General features: G+C 40.9%; 1 protein-coding gene across 5 annotated transcripts in view; it reads left to right on the top strand.

Annotated features, from left to right (window-relative positions):
* Nucleotides 1-23,919, top strand: part of FTO (FTO alpha-ketoglutarate dependent dioxygenase) — a 391,465-nt gene that overhangs the window by 138,903 nt on the left and 228,643 nt on the right. For all 5 annotated transcript variants that reach the window (XM_084957974.1, XM_084957973.1, NM_001112692.1 and 2 more), the window contains 1 exon segment: nucleotides 21,828-21,907. In XM_084957974.1, coding sequence (XP_084814100.1) covers nucleotides 21,828-21,907 — 80 coding nt within the window.

Below are 23,919 nucleotides of genomic sequence, written 5' to 3'. Positions count from 1 at the left end.
ATCAGCTTCAAGCTTCTTGCCATATCCATGTGCTACCTGTACTGTTACTACTTATGTAATGTTTCTCTCTAGATAAACTCTCTTCTCTTCTTTCACTGAAATGAATTTCTTTTCTTTTTAAAAAATTTTTAAAAGTTTTAAAAAATTTTTAATGAAACTATCGTTAATTTACAGTGTCATGAATGAATTTATTTTAGAAGGGGATTTTTATCTCGCCATCTTAATGGGGAAACCAGTATCACTCGACCAAATAGGAAGTGTTGTAGAGAGAGAAAGGGCAGCAGGATTAAGTGCCTGCTGCTTTTATTTGCTGAGGCTCCCGAGCCTGAGCCCTGTGCTGTCTTTAGGAACTATTACAGAGAGGTGTTAACTGTATCAGTTGGGGCCAATCTTGGACTTTCTCCTTCATGTCAGTGGGAAGATTGGAAGAGCATGAGGTAGGCAATTACTTTCTCACCGTGCAATTCAGTGGGGAGTTCTTAAATTCTTCTCATAGGTGAGTCCTGCATTCGTTGAACCCTGATCTCAGTAAGCCCCCAACCTTGCCTTCCTTTTGCATGTCGCTTTACAGTATGGTTTCACATAAGCAATTTCATTCAGTCTCCAAACAGCCTTGCGAGGGACATGGTGCAGGGACCGTTCTGTTCTTAAGTTAATTTGGCCATGGTCACTCAGTTGAGACAGAACAGGGACCAGTGTGGGTTGCTAGTTTCATATATGATGATTTTCTCAATCTTATAGGGGCCATTTTTAGACTTGACCCGGAGTCGCTAAAATCTCCACATGGGGATGCTTTGGGGGTGAAGGTCGTCTCTTCACCTGCCCCTCCCCTTCTTGCTTCAGATTCTAAGTTTCTGTTCTGAAGTCTTTGCCCCACCGTTGAGCATCATTTGTAGGTAAATAGACTATTATTTCATTGTTTAATATACCACCCGGATGTGGATACTTACCATGAATGTAAATGGGTGTTAATTTCAGCCAATAAACCACTTTCCTTTTGGACATTTTTTAAAAAAATGAGAGTATGGTTGATTTACAATGTTGTGTTAATTACTGCTGTACAGCATAGCGACCCAGTCATACATGTGTATACATTCTTTTTCTCCTCCTGTCTTCCATCATATCCTTTTGGATATTTTGTTCACGTTTCTATTCACATTTTGCATCTTTAAAAGAAGTGAGAGTCAGAATGGTGCTTTTTGGGCATAGCTTTATTAGTTTTCTGTACATAAAAGTGGTAAATACACATCGTAAAGGCTCAGCTACTTTCCATTTATTTAATAAGATCTCATGCTCTTTTCTTTTTTTTTTTCTTTCCCACTGTACAGCAAGGGGGTCAGGTTATCCTTACATGTATACATTACAATTACATTTTTCCCCCAGCCTTTCTTCTGTTGCAACATGAGTATCTAGATAAAGTTCTCAATGCTATTCAGCAGGATCTCCTTGTAAATCTATTCTAAGTTGTGTCTGATAAGCCCAAGCTCCCCATCCCTCCCACTCCCTCCCCCATCATGCTCTTTTCTGATTGTAAATGTAATGCATGCTCATTACTGAGAAAAGAAACAGTACTGAAAAGTACAAACAGAAAGAAGAATATAAAAATCAGGTTCATGGCTATTTTAGGACCGTCCTTGTCAGTCTTTCCTATGTGCACAGATATATGTATTCAGAATCATAGTGGTATATAAAGAAACAGCTACATTTATTGGGTACTAATGCCACGTCCAGGCCTTCTTTGAATTTTCCCAGTAACCCTGAGAGGTAGATACTAGCTCTACTGAGGAAGAGAAAAATGAAGTTTAGATTGATGTCATTCCTCAGCACTGGTTGCACAGCCGGAAAGAAGCGCGGATTGGAACTTGTCATTTTATCCGCTTGAGCTCTGACACCCATGTCAGGCCATCCCTCCTTTCCCCACATGGGTGCCCTCCTTACCCCACGTGGGCACTTGCCCCAGCTCAGGGCTTCTGTGCCTTCCGATCCCTCCCTCAGCTCAATGCTTCTGCCTTCCCTGAAGGCTCTAGGACTAAGTTGTTCAGAAGGAAGAAAAGAAGTGTGACGATGTAGTCGTTTCCTTCTGTTTTCCCATTTTTTTCTTCTGTTGAGGTTTGTTTTTTTTTTTTTTTTTTTTTGCTTTTTAGGGCTGCACCCACGGCATATGGAAGTTCCCAGGCTAGGGGTCCAATTGGAGCTACCCTGCTGGCCTACACCACAGCCACAGCAGTGCTGGCTCTGAGCTGTGTCTTCGACCTGTGCCACAGCTCACTGCAATGCCAGATCCCCTAATCCACTGAGTGAGACCAGGGATCAAACCCCTGTCCTCATGGAGGCTAGTTGGATTTGTTACCACTGAGCCTCCAATTTTTTAATTTTTTAAATTAAAAAAAAATTAAAGTATAGTTGATTTACAATGTTGTGTCAATTTCTGCTGTACAGCAAAGTGACCTAATCATTCATATGTATGTGTGTATGTATATATACACATACATACATACGTGTATAAATATACAAACACATGTACGTGTGTGTGTGAATATGTACACACATTCTTCATTTCTTTTAAAAGTTATGTTTTTCTTGGCTCAGAAATACATCAGTAATGAAAATATTGAATAATGACATTGTCCTTTTGACTTATACATTATAATGAATATACATATTAAGATATACATTGGTTCCCTTTAGCTGTTGTAGGTGATAAACGGGACAAGTGAGTGTTGTTATTTTATCGGAGCTGACATCCAAGACGTAGTATCTAGTCCTGATTTCTGAGCTCCTGCCTTCAGATGTAGGTGAAATTACTGATAAGCTATTGAGCTGGGGATGGAGAATACATTTTCTTATTAAGAGGTCATATATATTCAGTTTCTAAAATGAATTTTCCTCCATCTCCTCTTAGACAAAGCAAAACAAAAATAAAAGCAACGATGGTCTGAAGCTACCTCTTCTCTTTACTTTTCAAAAGCCAAATACTATCAAGAGCTGTGCGGAGGGACCCCAACCCTGTGCTGATATCTGAAATCTGAACTTCATAGCACTTATGAAAAGGAAACAGTTTAGCTCAATTTATAATAATATATTGGTCTGCAGAGGAAGTGCAGACTGAACCCTGCTGTCTCAAGTAAATACTCCAGGGGTGTCTGATGGGGAACGTGTCGGGTGCCTGTAATAAATCCACTGCCTGTGGAATTGAGTGAAGGCCCTGCTGGCAGTGCCTGAGGACACGCTTAACTGGGGTTGTCACGGTTTTACTTTTAAATTGGAATCTTTGCCCTAATCTCTGGGTTAGACATGACCAGATTTGCAAACAGATTTACAATTTTCACTAATTTTCCAACCAGGACTTCAAAACGCACTTAGAGAAGAAAAAAAAAAAAAATTACACTCTGGTCTTTCTCAGAGTAGGATGATTTACTTTGCCACAGATGTTTTCCATAGACTGAATGCAACCAGGGACTTAGGGACTTGGAAGTGGCTTGGAGACCAACTTCGGGGTTTGTTTTTTTGGGGAACAGATGATACAGTTCAAGGGACACCAACCAAATTATGTTCATTAACCAGGAGCTGAGTGTGGAGGTGGGATGGTTCAGGGCAAAGGTGAGTGCCGGGTAAACATTTTGGGCAGAGTCTCCTCCCCCACCTTTCATTTATTTTGATGATTTTTTGACACGTCACTCTTCATGATTCTGTTCTGTCTGATCTCTTTGGTTTCCTTAGGTCCAGCTACATCTCTGTTTTCACCTATCTTTCGCTACTATAGCAGTCAGCTCTTTCAAAACTTCAGTTGCCAAGTAAAAATTCCACAACAAAAAAGAAAAGAAGAGAAAACAGCAGTATACATTGAAATGCTCAGCATTTCTTTTTCGCTTCGGTTTGCCCTCCCCAATGGGTAGAATAATGGGAAGGCCGTGTCCGGGTCAGGTGACCAGATTCCAGCTGCCCCTCTTGTTCGTTGGTCATGCATTGTTGGCACCTCTCTGAGCCTCTGCTTCCCCTGGCAAACTACATGATGCTTGCTTCCCAAGGCCAAATCAGAAAGGATACGGGCAAGTCTGGTGCAAAGTACGACTTGAACATCGGGACTCACTGGAGGCGGGGAGCTGGGTTGTGACGGATCGGAGAAGCAGTGAGGGAGGGGGTGACAGGGGAGTGCTGAGTGCTGTATTCTTTCCTGCTGCGTGCCCTGACGTGGGCCAGCTTTGCACCTAACTGTTCCAGGTATATGTTTCCGTGGCCACATCAAGGAGCGACAGGCAAGGGAAATCTCCCCCATTGATCCTTGAGGGCGAGAAGAGTCGACATCTGGCCATCGTCAGATCCGAGCAGTAACCTCGGTGGAGGCCAGGTTTACCTGGCCCGTGGTTTTTAAACAGATTAGATGCACCTTCTCTGAAATACCTATGGCTTAGGGCAGTAAGACCCAGCGCCCTAGGGACGTTTGATGTGGTTTAACCTGAAAATGCGCCATGCTTCTCTTTTTGGGGTCGAACACGAGCACTCTCGTTGGAGTCTGTAGCTCCCTGAGCAGGAAGAACGGAGGCCTCCAGGAGTTTCAAGTCTCTTCACTGGGGCTCCTGTGGGACTTCACCTGGGGACTGTGGTAGCTTTGCCAGTCTCCCAGGGGTCCCTCCCTCCTGCCCGGATTTAGACATTTCATTCAAAGGAAAAGCCTTTTGTTATTTCTTCCTCTGACCCCACTCCCTTCCTCCCCCCCACCTCTGACTGACCAACGGAAAGTCAAAAGTGCCGATAATATATGGCTTCATCATAAATTCTAAATAATTATACTTTATTACCTCTCACGGGTCTTGAAATGTAGGTGCTGTGTTCTGCTTTCTGCCAAGGCCAGGGAATAACACAGAAAGAGTAATAAATTATAACTTGAGGCTGCCGTCGGTAAGCTTGAGGAATTGCCATTTAAGTGGAAAGTGCTTGAACAGCCAAATGAGCACCTGTCATGTTTATTTTCACTTTGAAAAGTAGGAACATGACAGGATAGTTTCCACCGCTTGTCCAGCGTGAAGTTCCCGTCTTCTTCTTACCTGCTCAGCAACTGCAAGATTCGCCTCTTGCTGTTCACTTTCTGCAGGGTCGGGGATGTGTGTCTCCTCCGGAAACTTTTGCACTTAAATATGCTCCTAAATGCTGACGTTTTCCAGCATGGGCTTTTTGTCTTGAAACCTGATTTTTTTTTTTTTTTTTTTTGGTATTTAGTTGAACGGGGGAGAGGACATGGCTGGTGGAATAGGTGCCGGGGAGAGGAACCTGAGTGTCTTTCTAGGTACTTGGAAGGATTTGCCTCTTGCACATACTTTCTCATCATATCCAGTCTTTTTGCTTATTTCTGTATTACTTCGATTGTGAACTTGACTTGAAATGCGTGTGATGAAGCACCCACAGAGGGCCAGGCACTGTGCTGGAGGATTTGATATAGTTTATTTCTTTCTCATAACAAGCCTATGAGGTAGGCAGTCTTCTCCTTCGGATCACCATTTCTTCCCAGAAAGGAAAATTGATGGAGTCTGACTGCTTGTGGCTACATGGTTTCTTTGGGGGGTATGAAAATACTCTAAAATTAGTCTGTGGTGACGGTTGCACAATCCCGTGAACATAATAAAATACTGTGAGTTGTATACTTTCAATGAGTGGATTGTTTGGTATGCGAATGAAATCTCAATAAAACTTTTTAGAAAAGGAAGTTGAGGCTCAGAGAGGAAAAAAAAATCACATGTTCGGGGCGACATACCTTCTTATGAAGCTTGTGTTTGAATCCAGGTTTTTCTGAGACCAGAGCTGTTCTTTCTCCCTCGAAACTATCCTCTCTCTACTAATGTCATGGGATCTTTTTTCTTGAAAAATGTGGAAAAAAGGATACTATATGAGCAGTTAATAGATGAATACGCATATATTCTATTTTTTTGTTTGTTTGTTTTTTAGAACCGCACCCGCGGCATATGGAGGTTCCCAGGCTAGTGTTAGAATCAGAGCTGCAGCTGCCAGCCTACACCACAGCCACAGCAACATCCGATCTGAGCCTCGTCTTCGACCTACACACACAGCTCACCGCAACGCCAGATCCTTAACCCACTGAGCGAGCCAGGGATCGAACCTGTGTCCTTGTGGATGGTAGTCAGATTCATTTCCACTGAGCCATGACGGGAACTCCTTCTTTTTAAATTTAATAATATGTCCTGGAGATCTTTCCATGTCAGTTCTTCATTCATATTATTGTTTTTATTATTATACACAAAATACATGTGTTAAGAAGTAAAAATTCAAACAGTTGAGTTCCATGTAAAATGAAAAGTGAAAAACCCTTCGCCCTCTGCTCCCCAAGGTCTCTTTCTTATAAGTAACTACTTTTCACTGTGTTTGCATTTTATTCTGTAAGTGATTCTCTTTTTTTTTTTTTTTTTTTTTTTTTTTGTCTTTTTGCTATTTCTTGGGCCGCTCCTGCGGCATATGGAGGTTCCCAGGCTAGGGGTCGAATCGGAGCTGTAGCCACCGGCCTACGCCAGAGCCACAGCAACTCGGGATCCGAGCCGCGTCTGCAACCTACACCACAGCTCACGGCAACGCCGGATCATTAACCCACTGAGCAAGGGCAGGGACCGAACCCGCAACCTCATGGTTCCTAGTCGGATTCATTAACCACTGCGCCACAACGGGAACTCCTGGAAGTGATTCTCTTAATGTGCTTAATACCTCTATGTTTTTCATCCAACAACCTTAAGCACTATCAGTTTTTCTCTGAAAAAAAAAAAAATGTGGAATCGGCTCTCTTACACTCTCACACTCTTGCTAACTTAGTTTACATTTGGTTTTAGTTTTCTTCTTTTGTTGGGGGGGGTGGCGGGGGGGCACACACCTGCATCAAATGGAAGTTCCCCGGCCAGGGATTGAATCCAAGCTGCAGCTGTGACCTATGCCATAACTGTGGCAATGCTAGATGCTTAACCCGTCGGAGTTCCCTTAGTGGCTCAGCAGTTAACGAACCTGACTAGGATCCATGAGGATGCAGATTTGATCCCTGGCCTTGTTCAGTGGGTTAAAGATCCAGTGTTGCCGTGAACTGTGGTGTAGGTCAAAGACGCAGCTTGGATCCCATGTTGCTGTGGCTGTGGTGTAGGCCGGCAGCTGTACTTCCAATTTGACCCCTAGCCTGGGAACTTCCATATGACATGGGTGCCCTAAAAAGCAAAAAAAAAAAAAAAATCCTTAACCCACTGCACCCCAGTGGGAACTCCTGTTTTTCTTTTCTTAATTGATTACCTTTAGGCCAAGATGTAGATGCTCTCCCTTGACTTCTAGTATTTCAACCATACCATTGCTTTCACATTTTTGAAGTTCATAATGTTTACATACCAGTCTATAATTTTGATAAGACAGTCAGTTTTATTCATTGATTCTGAAATCTGAAAACCAGCATTGAACCGTGCTTAGGTGTTTGTTAGTAAGCATAGAGCCAGACAGAGTGACTGGATTCACATACAGAAGATGTCCTCATCCTCTGTGATGACTAAAACCTGTGTCAGTGGCAAGGGCATGTTGCAAATGTCAGGTCAAGATTTTACACCGCGTCAAAGGCTCAGACTCATGCTGCATTCTTTAGCTAGCTTTGTGTTTGAACCATGACTTTCTTGTGTCGTCTCTCTCTCCCCCTGGAATTCATAATTGGTCTTTTCTTTATTCTTACTGATTGAAGATTCGTGCTATAGTGATAGCTCTGTGCCACTGGATGTTGTGTCGTACCACGTGCTTAATGTTTTGGTAAACACCAGCTTTGTCAAGCCCCCCCTGGCACAGTTATCCTACTGAGGTTGCTCCTCATTTTACTCCTTTGCGGATTCCATTTTTACTTGGGTCCCTTATCTTGGTCCTTCTTGGAATTTTCTAAAAAGTGCCTTCTATCTACCGTATTTTAGATTCCTGAGAATGTGTACCCTCTACAGACACGACATAGGCTTTGAATATGGTAGGTGCGTTAATAAATCATTGTTGAATCAATGAGTGAATCAATTATTGAACAAACCAAGGATTGGCTTTTTATCCTCTTCTTACTTTATGGCAGTATGTCTTGGCCATGTGGGCAAAAGGAAATATTTATTCTATCCTTGAAAGCTTCTGGCTGGAAAAGAGTTTGAAGGTCCTCCTCAAAACAGATGGCCATTCATCTAATACTCTGTGATCTCCAGGCTCAGCTTTCCGAATCTTCCACGGCCGTCTATTCCTTCAGTGACCCACAGTTTTCGTCCTCATAGCTAATCCAGATAACCCTGTGACATCCGAGATTCTTCCTAAATGACAGTGTCTGGATCCATCTATACATTCTGTTGCACATTTTTTTTTATAAGAAAACTACCAAAGGATAACGGAAATGTGTGTTTGTGTGTTTTTAAGCTGCGGATGGTTGTGTTAACCATGAATTGTCATGTCGTTTTATTCTCTTATGTTTCATTCAGTCGGTCATGCTGTATGAAGGTAGTTCTGCATCTGAGCTGGGTAGGTGGAATTTTCCCCTTTGGCTGGCCGTCTTAGCATGCCCTTTCTGGCTCTCTGTCTTCCATGACTCCTAAAAGCATGAGCTGTGGGAAGGAATTTTTCAGGCTTTTAATTTGATGCTGTGTACTCATTACCGCTTCTGTAAGGATAGTGGAAGAATGATCATGAATGAAGCCTTAAAAAAAATGTGTTTATTTTTTAATTGACTTTGGTTGACCGAGCTCAGAACTAGACAAGGAATGAGTTTGACTGAATCGGTGAGTCCCTGCAACAGATTTCAAGGCCAGACTATATACCCCATGATGGAAGATTCATTCAACTCTTCCTCTGGGATGATTTTGTGAGGACCAATAAACATTTACATTTTTTGTTTTGTGTTGTTTTTTTAGGGCCACATGTGCGACATATAGAAGTTCCTAGGCTAGGAGTTGAAATTGGAGCTGCAGCTGTCGGCCACAGCCACAGCCATGCAGGATCTGAGCCATGTCTTCGACCTAGACCATAGCTCACAGCAACCGCGGATCCTTAACCCACTGAGTGAGGCCAGGGATCGAACCCACATCCTCACGGATGCTAGTTGGATTCGTTTCTGCTGTGCCACAGTGGGAACTCCCTAAAAATCTTTAAAAAGATATATAGTCCTTAGTCAGTTCATCATAGTGCCTTTACCCTAAAATTGGTCCCAGCACAAACCCTTCTTCTTATATTTGTTCATACTATTCCTTCCATCTTGTCATGTTGTCCCCTTCATCTAGGTACATGTATAACTCAGCTATTTAAGGTAGCATTAAAAAAATTAAATACAAACAATGGCAAGAGTACCAACCATCAGTGTGGTTGCCACAATTCTCTTTTTCCCTCTGGACTGTGGCGATTGATATAGCAGTCTTATCTACTAGACTGAGCTTCTTCAGAGCCGGGATTATATATATTCTTGTACTGCATGCAGCACTTAGTGCCTTGTATATAATAGGAACTTGCCAAGTATCTGGAGAGAACCGTCTTTCTTTCTCACCATAGCGGTCTTCCACACTTGCCAGTGGGAAACCAGATGTGGGATAGGAGTGAATAAAGAAAGAAGTAAGAAGGTATATGCGGGAACAGAGAGCTTTAAGTGGCTGCTTCTGTTTCATTCATTAGCTTCGGGAAGTTCTGGTGTCCACAGTTCATTGGAACCTTGAGTGGATGCGATGGCTCTGTTTATCCAAAGGAGGAAAAGAAGAAAATGACTTCATTCAAGTTTTCTGTTAACCTAACCTCCTTCCCTTCTCATCTCTTCATTTCTGCAACTCTTTCTGCGCTCCTGTCTCTGGGGAAAATTTGCAACCTAGAAGAGTAAAGGCAGCCCTTACCTCCATGGGATTCAAGTTCTATTTGCCAATTGAGAAAGCAAGAATGAGTTGTTAACCTCAAGAATCTATTCTCTTCACAGCCCAACCGCAAACTAAGCATTCCATAAAAGGTAATTTCAAAAAAAAAAAAAAAAAAAGGAGGAAGATGTGTACTCTGAGGTCATCGTCACCTCTGAACTTGTTTTTATGAAAGAGTTTGTAGTCCCATGGGAAATTATATTGGGGAAAATTTACAAACCTAACCAAAGCCGTTCTTGCCCTATTGATTGCATTGTTCTGTCATTTTTGTGGGGGGAATGAATATCTCTTTTCTGAGAATCTCGTCTTCTCTTATTTGTATCTTTTAAAAATAATCATACCTCTTGTTTTATTTTTTGATTGCTAAGTACTAAAGTAGTAATACATATCCAGTCAAAGAGGCTATCAATTTTAAGATATATTCCAATTTCAGAGATGTTAGAGGTGAAGAAAAAAATATATACCTAAAAAAAGTATCAATTCTAAATTGATGCTTATAGGGAATTTGCAAGCTATAAGAAAGTGTAAATTAAATGACAAAAATACATCATAATGTCACCATACACAGATACTATTCATAACTATTTAGTTTACTTCTAGTGCTATTTTTTTTTCTATACTTGGAAATATGTGTTTATTTGTTTTTAAAGAAAATTAATGTCATGTTAGATATAATTTTTTTGTATCTTGTTTTTCCAATACTCTTATATTTTGAGTATTTTTCCTATTTAAATCTTCCTTAAAACTGATTTTTTAAAAATACCTTCAATAGGAACCCCTGACTTTTGTCATATAATTGATTTTTGATACCATATAATCCCTGTTGTGAACATCTTTGTACTTACATCTTTGTCTGCATCTGTGATTACTTCTCTAGGAAAAATTACTAGACGTGGGAGACCTGGGTCAGGATGAGAGAGTCGATGTTTGAAGTATGTGTTGTATTGTCAGACTGTTAACCAGAAAGAGTATTTTCAGTTTACCTTCCCACTTATGGTTACTTCCACCAGCCGACTTTATCTTTCTCTAGACAACACTGTGGGCGTTACAACTGAAGAATATTTCTGCCAGCTTAGTGAGTGAAGATTACATGCTGCCATTTTAAAGTGCACTTATTTATTGATGAGGTTGAGCATTTCCCATATTTCAGGGCCATTGGAATACTTGTTTCTATTACTGTTTGTTGGCTGATCAACTTTTGCGCATTTTTCTGTTGATGTGTGAGTGTTTTTTTTTTTGACATTTACTTTATTCAACCTTTCTGCCCATTCACCCATTCGGGTATTTTTTAATATACGGTTAGATTTTTGACTTAGATTTTGAACATAGACATTTATTTTTTATTTTTTAATTTAATTTATTTATTTATTTTTTGCTTTTTAGGGCCATACCTGCGGCATATGGAGGTTCCCAGGCTACGAGTCCAATCGGAGCTACAGCTGCTGGCCTACACCACAGCCACAGCAACGCCAGATCCTTAACCCACTGAGCCAGGCCAGGGATCAAACCTGCATCCTCATGGATACTAGTCAGGTCTGTTTCTGCTGAGCCACGATGAGAACTCTGTCACTGATTCTTGTTTTCCCTCCGAGTTCTAGGAGAATTTCTCGAGTTCTCATTCACTTAGCTAATTTGATTTTTCTGCAGCATGCATTGCTATTCACTCCATCTATTATCATTTTAAGTGAAGCAGTGCTTATTAAAAAACAAATCAACTCCAAGCAGTCTTTCCCAGTCTAATGCTGTTCCATCCGCCTGGCTGCTTGTCCCACTTTCACAGGTGCAGTGCCACCTTGGATCAAGCGGCTTTTTGGAATATTGAGAATTTTATTAAAATGTTTTCCTGTCCACTTGAGTAACATTTTTTCAGAAGAGACCGTTTCAGTCAAACTGGTTCCTTTCCTTAGAAGTGTAATACTTTTGCCAGAGTCTGATGATTTGTCCTTGTCTGTTTTCCTTTATAGCAAAGGACTAGCACTGGCTGATAGGCACGTAGATGTTAAGATTTGTTCTGTGAGGAGTTCCTGCTGTGGTGCAGTGGAAGCGAATCCAACTAGTATCCATGAGGATGTGGGTTCTATCCCTGGCCTCGTTCAGTGGGCTGGGGATCCGGTGTTGCCGTGAGTTGTGGTGTATGTAGGTCACAGAGCTGCTCAGATTCCGTGTTGCTGTGGCTGTGGCCACGGCCAGCAGCTTTAGCTCTGATTCGACCCCTAGCCTGGAAACTTCCATATGCTGCATGGGCGACCCCAAAAAGCCAAAAAAAAAAAAAGAAAGAAAAGAAAAAAAAAGAAAGAGAGAGAAAGATTGGTTCTGTGAAAACTTAATATAGATTCTTGGCCAAATCCTTCGCTTGAAGGAGGAAGGAAGAAATGTATCTTTACATGGGCAGATGAGAGACTTGAGAAACTGGAGCGTACTGAATAACTTGTTTTCATCTGTGGGGGGTATAGATGCATGTACATGAGCAATCCATGGCAGCTTTTGGTCCGGCCCTGGCATACCTGCTCATTCCAGTTTGTTACCTCAGCGATGCCTGGTTCTCTTCTCAAAGTGGCGACTTGTGCCATCAGCACATCTGGGAATCTGGGGGTCCCACAGCTTGTGTGCATTCAGTTCTGCTCTGCAGAGGCAGGAAGCCTCCGGCTGCCCGGTAGCCTCTCCTGTCCTGCTCTTCACCTTCTGAGCTAGAGGGGGGTGTGCTTCTCTCAGGCTTGGCCTGATACTTCGATACCTTGATCAGGATGCTGCCCCCCCCCCCACTTTTTTTCGTTAAAGTTCCCCTCTGTTTCTCTACCGTGTTCTGTGCCCAGCTCTGTCCTAACATGTAACCAACCTCACCATTCACGCACCTCATGGTAAAATCCTTGTGGACAAGATCACATCATTCAGCGCTGCATTCCAGAACATAGACCAGCTTCTGCCATAAAAGATGCCAGATTAAATGCATTTGGGCCAAATGAGTGCTCCTGAATGAGAGTCCCCACATGGTACGTGAGCAGCTGCATGGCTCAGCATTACCCAAGGGCAGTGCCCCTCAATCCTCCCTGCATGAGAATCACCTGGAAAGTTTCAAAAATACAGTGCCTGGGCCTCAACCCCGGAAATCTGATGAAGCTAATCTGCTCTGAGTTAGGGTGTTGGTATTTTTTTCTTTTTTTTTCAGGGCCGCATCTACGGCATATGGGAGTTCCCAGGCTAGGGGTCGAATCAGAGCTGTAGCCACTGGCCTACACCACAGCCACAGCAATGCTGGATCTGAGCCGCATCTGTGACGGAGGCTGCAGCTTGCGGCAATGCCAGATCCTTAACTCACTGAGCAAGGCCAGGGATGAAACACGCATCCTCGTGGACACGATGTCAGGTTCTTAACCTGCTGAGCCTCAACGGGAACTCTGTTTTTTTTTTTTTTAATTGAAGTGTATATAGTTGATTTACAATAGGATGCTTCTCTTCTTTGATCTCATTCCACTTATACTGTATCCAGCACAATTCATTGCAGTTTCTGGCCTGTTGAACACCTTTTCCTGATACTTAGCTCTGAAGAAGTCTTAACTCTGCTTTAATGTTCCATTGATGATCCCATCGGGAATCTGGGATGGCGGTAGGTAGAGGCCTGGGTCTCTGCTGTCGTCTTGCTGGGAAGCCTCCCCTCCCCCCCTTTCATTGGGTATTAAATTCTGAAAATGTTCTCAGTCATGGATGTCCCCATGTCAAGGAAAAATAAGGTCATAAATATTAAGATTGAGGGATGAGAATGGACAGGTGAGTCAGAATGAAAAGCTTCAGTGATTGTGTGAAAGTGGGGAGATTGGATTTCAGTATTGGGCTTATTTAGCTCAGGAGTGCCTTGAGCAAAGCTCCTGATTGTTACTTTAAGAAACTTGGGATGCAGTAGCCCTGGTGACACCTTGGACAACAAAACCAAAGAAATAAGGTCTGAGTTAAATTTAGGGTGACCAACTGTCGCAATTTGTCGGGGGTGGGGGTGGGGATCTCAAGATTTGGGACTTCGGTGTTAAAACCAGGAACGGCCTGGGCATGAATTGGTTCCCCTAGAGTAAATTATGCCTTTGCATCTTTGGTCTCTTATATATGATATGAGATTTCATGCTACAGTGAATGTCCAGAGTTCTCTTCACCCGCTGATAGAGCACACAGCATCTAGCCTGCAAAGAGGGAGAGCTGCTTTTCCATTTGTTTTGTTGAATAAATTCTGCAAACTCTGATTCCACTTGAATGCAGAGTCCATTTTTCGCTGTCTTCTGAGATAGCTCTGGCAAATGGGCATTCTTTAATGTTTTCTTTCTAAAAATTATTTAGTATTAATCTTTAAAGCTGGGCATGTCTTTAGTATATTCTTTGAGAGGTAAAATCATGAAGCTTGAGCCACTTTTTTAGACTTAAGAGTTTTAGATAAATTAGAAGCTCTTCAATGAAAATTACAGGGTTCTTTCTAAGTCATAAAGGATTAAGAGACAGTCGGGAGCAGTTTCAAAAGAGTGGATTAGAGAGTTGCCAAGGATTTAAAAAAAGGTACCAGCCTCTGAGTACTACTTCTAATGTTGTGTTTGCCACTTGGCCTGCCTCCCATTAGTTGCCCCTAAACAAAAGCAGTTAACAAATCTGTTAAGATGATTTTTTTCTTCCCTATGATGTTTTTATCCTTCCTTCCTTCCTTCCTTCCTTCCTTCCTTCCTTCCTTCCTTCTTTCCTTCCTTCCTTCCTCCCTCCCTTCCTTCCTTCCTTCCTTCCTTCCTTCCTTCCTTCCTCCCTTCCTCCCTTCCTTCCTTCCTTCCTTCCTTCCTTCTTTCCTTCTTTCCTTCTTGGCTGTTTCTTTGACCTACACCACAGCTTGGACCCCACGTAGCTGTGGCTTTGGTGTAGACCTGCAGCTGCAGCTCCAATTCAACCCCTAGCCTAGGAACTTCCACATTCTGCAAGTATGGCCTTGAAAGAAAGAAGGAAAGAAACAGCACCAGATCCTTAACCCACTGAGCAAGGCCAGGGATCTAACCCGAATACTCATGGACACTATGTTGGGTTCTTAACCTGCTGAACCACAGTAGGTACTCCGATCCTTAATAGCCTGGGAGCAGTAAAGCTTTATTTGGGTTAATGAGAATGACATCTCTGTATTTCTTAGAAATTGTTTAACCCTTTATGGGAATCTGGCCTGGGGAAACTCCTCTACTGTCTGCTTTTTGTTTTTTGTTTTGTTTTGCTTGCTTGTTTGTTTGGCTTTGCCCTTTAGATAAAATAGTTTAGATCAACTAGAAATTTTGTGTCCTTAACCAGAATCCTCCAAGGAAGCAAAGGAGAAGAGAGAATGGCCACATAGGGTCTTCTTCAGGCCTTAAGCCACACTTCTGAACCCAAGTCAGCAGAGGTTGGATCTGGTTTTTTCCCCGCTATATTAGCTTTCCTTACTGCCTTTATATTTGCCTTTAGTACTCCTCATGTGTCACTGCTATATTTATCCTCACCTTTCATTGCATTTGTGCTGTTGTTCATATGGTGTCCTAGTGTTTTGTGACTTACTCATTGTCATCTGTTGTTCCTGTGAAAACTCCAAAAGTCGCTCTTAATTTCATTCTTTCTGTCACTTCGCTTACCCTATCCATTAGCACATCCTATTATTTTCTCCTAACACATCCTGCATCTGATCACTGTTCACCACCTCCCCTCATGTCACCAAGTCATTGTCAAGTCCTGCATGGCTGGCTGCCACAACTTCCTGAGTAGCTTTCCTGACTAGTCTTCCTGCTTCTTACTCCCTTTCAGTCCTCTCTTTTTTCTAGAAAGCCACCAGAGTGGTTTATTCCAATTTAGATCCCCCTTTTAGCCCTCTCTGCATAGAATTTTCTGAAGATTTACCATTGTATCTAGAATATAAGCCAGAATTCTTACCATGATCAACAGAGACCTCCTTAATCTGGGCTCCTTCCCTGCTCCACCTTGCTCACCAGGCTGCAGTCTCACTGGCCTCTCTTCTTCCCCACCTACACCAAGCTCATTCCTGGGCAGTGCCCTGGCCCTAGTTGTTTCCTCTGCTTGGATCTGCTTATCCTGGACCTTGGCATTGCAGGCTCCTCACCATTCAGATCTCTCTCAGCTTCAGTGTCACTAGTGATGGTTCCATATAAAGTGGTGCTCTATTCCCTCTGTACCCCCATTAATTTTTTTTTTCTTTTTATGGCCACACCTGTGGCATATGGAAGTTCCTGGGCCAGGGGTCAAATTGGAGCTGCAGTGGTGGCCTACACCACAGCCAGGGCAATAGTAGATCCAAGCCATAGATTTGCCATCTGTGCTGAAGCTTGCAGTTACACCAGATTCTTAACCCACTGAGCGAGGCCAGGGTTTGAACCTGCATCCTCATTCATGGGTTCGTTACCACTGAGCCACGATGGGAACTCTGAGCTAGGCAGTCTTAAAGAATTTTCCAAAGACTTTTCAGTTGACATATTTTTTTAAAAGTCTTATTTTTAAAGAGCAATTTTAGGTTACAGCAAAATTAAGCAGAAAATGTAGAGTTCCCAGATAACCCTGCCCTGCACACACAGAACCTTTCCCACTTTCAACATTCTTCACCAGAGTGAGACATTTGTTACAATCAGTTGACATGTCATTTTCAGCTAAAGTCCATAATTTGTATTAGAGTTCACTCTTGGCGTGGTAAATTATAGATTTTGAAAATGTATAATGACATGCATCCAACATTATAGGTCATACCAAATAATTTCATTGCCCTAAAACCCCACAGTAATCCTCCTGGTCATCCTTTTCCTTCCACCCCAACTCCTGACGACTTTTTATTGTCGCCATACTTTTGCCTTTTGCAGAATGTCCTGTAGTTGGAATTGTACAATGTGTACCATTTCAGATTAGCTTCTTTCACTTAGCATTAAATATCTTTTCATGGCTTGATAGCTTGATAGCTCATTTCTTTTTGGTGCTGAACAATATTCCGTGGTCTAAATGTAACCACATTTAGACTTCTTGAACGACTCTTGCTTGGTCGCTTTCAAGTTTTGGCAATTATAGATAAAGCCGTAAAATATCCATTTGCAGGCTTTTGTGGGGACAGGTTCTCAATCTGTCGGGGCAAATATCAAAAAGTACAATTTCTGGGCCTAATTAAGGTAAGGGCGTGTTTAGTTTTTTAAGAAACTACCAAACGGTCTTCCAAAGTGGTTGTACTATTTTGCCTTCCCACCAGCAATGAATGAGTGTTCCCGTTGCTCCATAGCCTCACCCACATTTGGTGTCGTCAGTGGTCCAGAATTTGGCCATTCAAATAGGTGTGTAATTGGTATTTGTTTTCATTTGTGATTCCATGACAAGCGAGGTGGAACATCTTTTCATATACTTCTTGCGATCTGTGTATCTTCTTTGGTAGGGTGTCTTTTCAGGATTTTGCCCAGTTTTTAATAGAGTTGTTTGTTTTCTTATTGTTGAGTTTTTAGAGTTCTCTGTGTATTTTACATAACAGTTCTTTATTGAACATGTCTTTTACAAATATTATGTCCCAGGCCAAAGCTTGTCTTCTTATTCTCTTTATAGTGTCTTTCACAAGAATACCCTTTATGAAGTCCCAGTTTATCAATTCTGTCTTTCATGGATTACCTTTGGTGGAACCTAAGGAGTCATTGCCACCCCCAAGGTCATCTAGATTTCCTCTTATGTTGTCTTCAGAGAGTTTTAGGAGTTTCTGTCGTGGCTCTGCGGGTTACAAACCCGACTTGTATCCATGAGGTGGAGGCTTTGATCCCTGGCCTTGCTCAGTGGGGTAAAGATCTGGTGTTGCTATGAGCTTTGGTGTAGGCCACAGACAAGCTGCTGTGGCTGTGGTGTAGACCAGCATCTATAGCTCCAATTTGACCCCGAGCCTGGGAACCTCCATATATTGCAGGTGCAGCCCTAAGAAAGTGGGAAAAAAAAAAGTTTTAAACTTACGTATTTTTAAATTTAGGTTTATAATCCATTTTGAGTTAATTTTTATTGAAAGTATAAGTTCTGTGTCCAGATTCATTTTTTTGCATGTGGTTGTGCTGTAGTTTTTCCAGCACCATTTTTGAAGACTGTCAAAGTGCTTTCTTCTACGTTCTGGAAGAGATTGTAAAGAATTGGTATAATTTCTTATTGAAATATTTGGTGGAACTCACCAGTGAACTCATCTGGGCCTGGAACTTTCTGGTTCGAAAGGCTATTACTTATTAATTCAATTACTTTAGTAGATATATACCTTGAATGTTTGTCTATTTCTATTTGTCTGAATTTTGGCAGATTATGTCTTTCAAGGAATTGGTCTACTTTATGTAAGTTATCAAATTTGTGAACATAGGTCTGTTCATGATATTACTTTATTCTTTTAACAATGCATAGGTTCTATAGTGATATCCTCTTTTTTATTCCTGATGTTAGTAATTTGTATATTCTGTCTTTTTTTTTTTTTCTTATCCTGGATATAGGCTTATTGAAGTTATTAATCTTTTCAAAGAACTAGTTCTATTTCAGTGATTTTTGTCTACTGATTTCTGGTTTTGATTATATTAATTTCTGCTCTAATTTTTATATTTCTTTTATTTTACTTACTTTCAATTTAATTTGCTCTACTCTTTCTAGTTTCCTAAGGTAGAAGCTTATATTATTGATTTTGGATCCTTCTTCTTTTCCAACATATGCATTCAATGTTGTGAAATTTCCTCTTAGCACTGCTTTTGCTGCATCACATGAATTTTTGTGTTATATTTTTATTTTAATTTGATTAAAAATATTTTAAAATGTCTCGTGCTTTCTTCTTGAGCATGTGTTATTTAGAACTGTGTTATTTGTTCTTTAAGTATTTTTGGAATTTTCCAGTTACTTTCAAGTACTGATTTTTAGTTTAATTCCTTTGTGGTCTTAGAGGAAACATTGTTATGATTTCTATTTTTTAAAAAATTGTTATGGTGTGAATTTTGTGTAAGAATGTGATCTGTTTTGATGAATGTTCCACATGAGCTTGAGAAGAATGTGTAATCTGGTGTTGTTGGGTGAAGTGGTCTATAGATGTCCATTTAGTTGATTGATGATTCAAGAAGTGCAACTATGTCCTTACTGATTTTCTGCCCAGTGGATCTGTTCACTTACGTTAGGGGGTGTTTGAGTCTCTAACTATAATATTGAATTTTTCTGTTTCTCCTTGCTGTTTTATTGGTTTTTGCCTCACAAGTTGTGATGCTTTATTTTTAAGATATATACACCTTAGAGATTGTTACATCTTCTTGGAGAATTAACCCCTTTGTCATTATGTAATGTCTCTCTATATCCCTGATAATTTTTCTTGCTTTGAATTCTGCTCTATCTGAAATTCATATATGTATTCCAGCTTTGTTTTTTATTAGTATTTCCATAATATATCTTTCCTATCCCTTTACTCTTAATCTGTATGTGTCTTCATATTTCAAGTAAGTTTCTTAGAGCCTACATATAGTTGGGTCTTATTTTTTCATCTACTCTGTCTTTCTTTTCTTTTCTTTTTTTTTTTTTAGGGCTGCACTTACTGCATAGGAAAGTTCCCAGGCTAGGGGTCGAATCAGAGCTGCAGCTGCTGGCCTATGGCACAACCACAGCAATGCGCGATTTGAGCCTCGTCTGTGACCTACCTTCAGCTTGTGGCAATGGCGGTTCCTTTAACCTGCTGAGCAACAATGGGAACTCCCTGTCTCTTTATTTAATTGGTATATTTAGGCTATTGGCATTTAAAGTGATTATTGATATATCTGGGTTAATATCTATCTTACTTGTTTCCTATTTGTTGCCCTTGTTCTTTGTTCTTGTTTTTTCTCTTTGGTCATCATTTTAAAAAATATTTTTTCCTGTCATTCTCCCTCCTCTGAGACTTAAAGTACATTTATGTTAAACTGCTTGACATTGTCTCATAGTGTATGGATGCTCTTTTATTTTTTTATAGTGTTTTTTTTTTTTCTTGGCACTTCATTTTGGATATTTCTGTTTCTGTGTATTCTAGTTCACTCATCTTTTCTTCTGCAGTGTCCAAAGTGCTGTTACTCTTTTTCAGTGTGATTTTTTTTACTTCATTTACTATAGTTTTCATCTTTAGAAGCTTCATTTTGTTTATTTATAATATATGAAAGATATATGTATGAAAGAAAAGAAAGATATGTATATATCTTATATATCTTTCATTTCTCTCTGTTATTTTTTGAATGGAATCTGGATATAGCAAATTTTATTTGTTGGTGCCTGATTTTATTATATTCTTTTGAGTCATGTTGGACTTTGCTCTAGTGAATAATTAAATTATTTGAAATCATTGGGTCCTCTTGAGGCTTACTTTTAAGCTTTTAGGTGGATCCAGGGCAACCTTTAATGTAGGATTTATTTAGCCCGACTACTAAGATGGTGCTTTTCTAAAGATTCTAACTATTGTTTCTGGTAGTAGGAGCTCTTCTGGATGCTGAGAACACAAAGAATTCCTGGCCCCATGTGAGGTCTGAGATTCATCCAGCATTCAGCTTTCTGGCACTTATCTTCCTCCCTGTGGCAAGTTGTCATTCACATTTGCACAGATCAGTGCTTAGCCAAAGGCTTGAAGGAACACTTCTGGGATGTCCACTTGTACTCTCCATGTGCAAGTTCTTCTGCTCCAGTCTTCTGCCTGACAAATCCTTGTTACCTTGGCCTCCCTAAACTCTAATCTCTGTCTTCACAACTCAGCAAGAGGGAACATTGAGAACTCTTGAGTTCTGACTTCCCCTTCCCTGCTTTGAGGCTTTGAAACTGTTTCAGCTAGTAAGCTACGGCAGTTGTAGGGCTCACCTGTTTTTTCCCTTCTTTGGGGTCATATCATGCTCTGTTTTCCTGTGTCAGAAATCCTTGTTTTCTTTTCTTTTTTTTTTTGGTCTGTTTTGTATTTATTTAAGGTAAGAAGGAAAACTTTGTCACGGTTGTTCTGTAATGTCCATAAGCAGGAGTCCTGCAGTTGGCATTTTGTATTTCCTTTCTTGTGTTTAGAGATAAATTTATAGGTTGTTTTTGAAGATGTGTAGTGGGTATGGTCATCTTGCCTCCTGGTTTAAGTCATTGTCTTTCTTGGCATCTTGCTAAGAAGCCTCTGTTACTTATATAGGAAATCTTGTGTTTCTGGGAGCAGTTCAGTTCTCTTCTAAGAGAGGAAGTGATGTCCTAAGCCAAAGTGATACAGATTTTTGCCTCCCATGTGTCATCATTTCTTAGAATACACAAGAACTTGGCCATTGGTTTTTCTCCCACTGCATGTGGTTTTAGGCATATTCCTCAGCTGATGAATTCACCACCTACTCCATTCTTGTGTTGTGAATCTGTAGGCTTGAATTCTGTTCTGAGAGCCAGGGCTTTGCAACATGCTGAATCGGTTGGTTTGCTGCCTGGAAAATTGTTAGGGCAAAATTGATACTTTGATTGGGGAAAGAGAGAGGTAGCTTTTCAGATGAAAGATGTTCAACACCAAATAATGTGAAAGAATTTTTGGCTCATTTTAAAGGCATGGATAGGATTCAATATATCATGAGAAAGAAGTTCAATCCATAAATAGTGGTGAGTGGGTATCATAAGACTACAAATAAGTAGAGTAGCCATATATCCTGGTTTAAACCTCTTATCCTGGAATAATTATTAATAACATCCTTTTTCGCTATTGAAAGAGGTCATGGTTTTTGATGGTTTTATATCATCATTGGTTTTATACTATGTGACTATATGTATGTGTATGAAGTCATCCTACTTACAAAGAATGGTTTAAAGAATACCAGGCAATTGTTAATTCCTTGGCTATTGTTGTTCATCTTGAATGGTGGGCTTACTGTTTACTTTGTATTTTGGTTAAATCATATTTAGTGAATAGTACGTGCATGTTGGGTGGGTTTTTTTTTTTTTTCCTTTTAATTGTTGGTATTTTTCCTGCAGATGATCTCAATGCCACCCACCAACACTGTGTTTTGGCTGGTTTACCACCCCGGTTTAGTTCCACCCACCGAGTGGCCGAGGTAAGTGTAAATAAAAATGTGACTCAAACTTAATTGGATGTGACAGAAGTGGTTGAATGAGCAATTTATCATAGAACTTTGGAAGAATATTTGATAGGAAAATTGCTTCCATCTAACTAGACTTTAGCCTCTATTTACTTGCTTTTTTTCGCTTTGACTTATGTTGGATCCAGTTTTAAAAAGTGTGCCCACAGCATGGGATAAGTATATTTTGCTTCTTCGGATTTATGTTTCTTGAAGAAGGTGCCAGCGCGAGGGCACCTGGGCAGGTGTTGCTGGTTAGAGATTTTCTAAGGGGTTTGTATCTGTTGAGGTCAAGGGCAGGGTATGGCCAGAAGGAAATGGGGTAGATTTGTGTGCTTGTGCACGTGTTCGCTGTGACTGGGCTCAGATGGTTGAGAATTTACATTTCCCTTAACTTTTGGGTCAGGCTTCTGGGCATGTGAATGTAAATTAAGGAGAAAGTTACAGCGGTGCCAAGGAATTTCTGAGCTCCACAATCATGTTTCTAACCCAGGCTTTATTGCTAAATTCTGCCACCACTTGCAGTGGCTGATAGTCAGCTGATTAGACTGGTTTAGAATGGAAACTTAAGAGATGAGGAAAGCCCTTAGTAGTCACCCTGGAGTATTGTGTGCTCCGTTAAGAAGGGTTCCAGAGAGCAGGGGACTGATCATGAAAAGGATGGTAGGTTGATCTTGTGTCCAAGCTTGTTATCTGTGCTTCGCTTTTATAGCTTGACTTTTCATCGTACCACAGGGGGACCAGCGTGTGAAAGTTGGGCAGAAGGGATACAATAAAGTGGCAGGAAACACAAGCACAAGACCTTTTCAATCCTGAGACCATGCAAGTCTATATGGCAGTATCGTGTCTTTTCGTATTTAAGTAGCTTTTCTAGTGGACTGGTCATGTTGCTAGATGGCAGAGAGGGTACACGTGTCTACATCAAGATGCCAACAAGCCCATCAAGCATTCCTTCCCCCCTTTCTTCTTATTTCTCTTTCTTCTCTCCCATTCTCTTGTTCATCTACATATTTGAGTTCCTGTTCTGTGGCCAGCAGTACTAGAGGCTTGAGAGAGAGAGAAAGCCATCACATGACAGTTATGGCCACTGGCTTTGTTGAGCTTCCCTTTGGGTTTGAGAGAAAGGTACGAAATCAATAAAAACGCAAATAATTATCTTTGAGCCCTAAACGTGAATTCTGTTAGGAAGGGAGGGAGGAGTGAAGGAAGGCAAGAAGGAGGGAACAAGCATTTGTAGAGCATCTAATGTGTGCTCTGTAGTGTACGCAAAAAGACTTCATTTTTGTATAATGCAAAATGATACAGACATTTGTCGTTCTAGCTAGAATTCTCTCGAGCACGTGGCTACTGAAGTATATCCTTGTGTGTTTCCTCATCCAAGCCGAAAGAGTAGACAGGATGATTAGTGCTGTGTTCAAAGGGCTGGTGCCAAATGCTGAATAAGAAGTTTGGGAAAATGCATTTGATGAAGATAATCTAATTCGGAGAGTTCTTGTGAGGATTAAATGAATTAATACACATAAGTCCTTTAGAACAGGGGCTGGTATAGAGTATGCGTTCCAAGGATGTTGGCCATTACTTCTGTTACTAAATTACTACCACTGCTATTATTACTGCTGCTGCTGCTACTGTTACTACTGCTAATAGTGACTTTCTTTTCAGTTCAGAAAAACCAAAGCTCTTTCTGTGGAAGGCTGTTTGGTCTCCATTTATACACTTGAATGTTTGTAATAAAGCAAGAGGCATGGAGCCGCCAAAGGGTCTTCATGGGAAGAGTTGCTCTTGATTGAAAGCTACTATTAGAAGGAGGGATTTTAGTTCATTCATTCATTCTGCAAGCCTGTGTTGAACTTCCTTATGTTGAAGTTATTCTTTTAGGCCCTTGTGAACAGGAATGATTGACATGTTGGGTATCTTCAAAATGCTTATAGTCTGAGCGTAGGTAGAATGCCAGAAGGAGAGCAGAAAACAGCATTAAGGCTTCATGG

This window comes from Sus scrofa, chromosome 6 (assembly GCF_054392235.1).
Source record: "Sus scrofa isolate SSC_HxYL_T2T_F1_AM1 chromosome 6, Sscrofa_HxYL_maternal_Yorkshire_Landrace_v2.0, whole genome shotgun sequence".
NCBI classification, from domain to species: domain Eukaryota; kingdom Metazoa; phylum Chordata; class Mammalia; order Artiodactyla; family Suidae; genus Sus; species Sus scrofa.
Note: the sequence above shows the minus strand (reverse complement) of the source record. Positions and strands in the feature narration are given on the sequence as shown.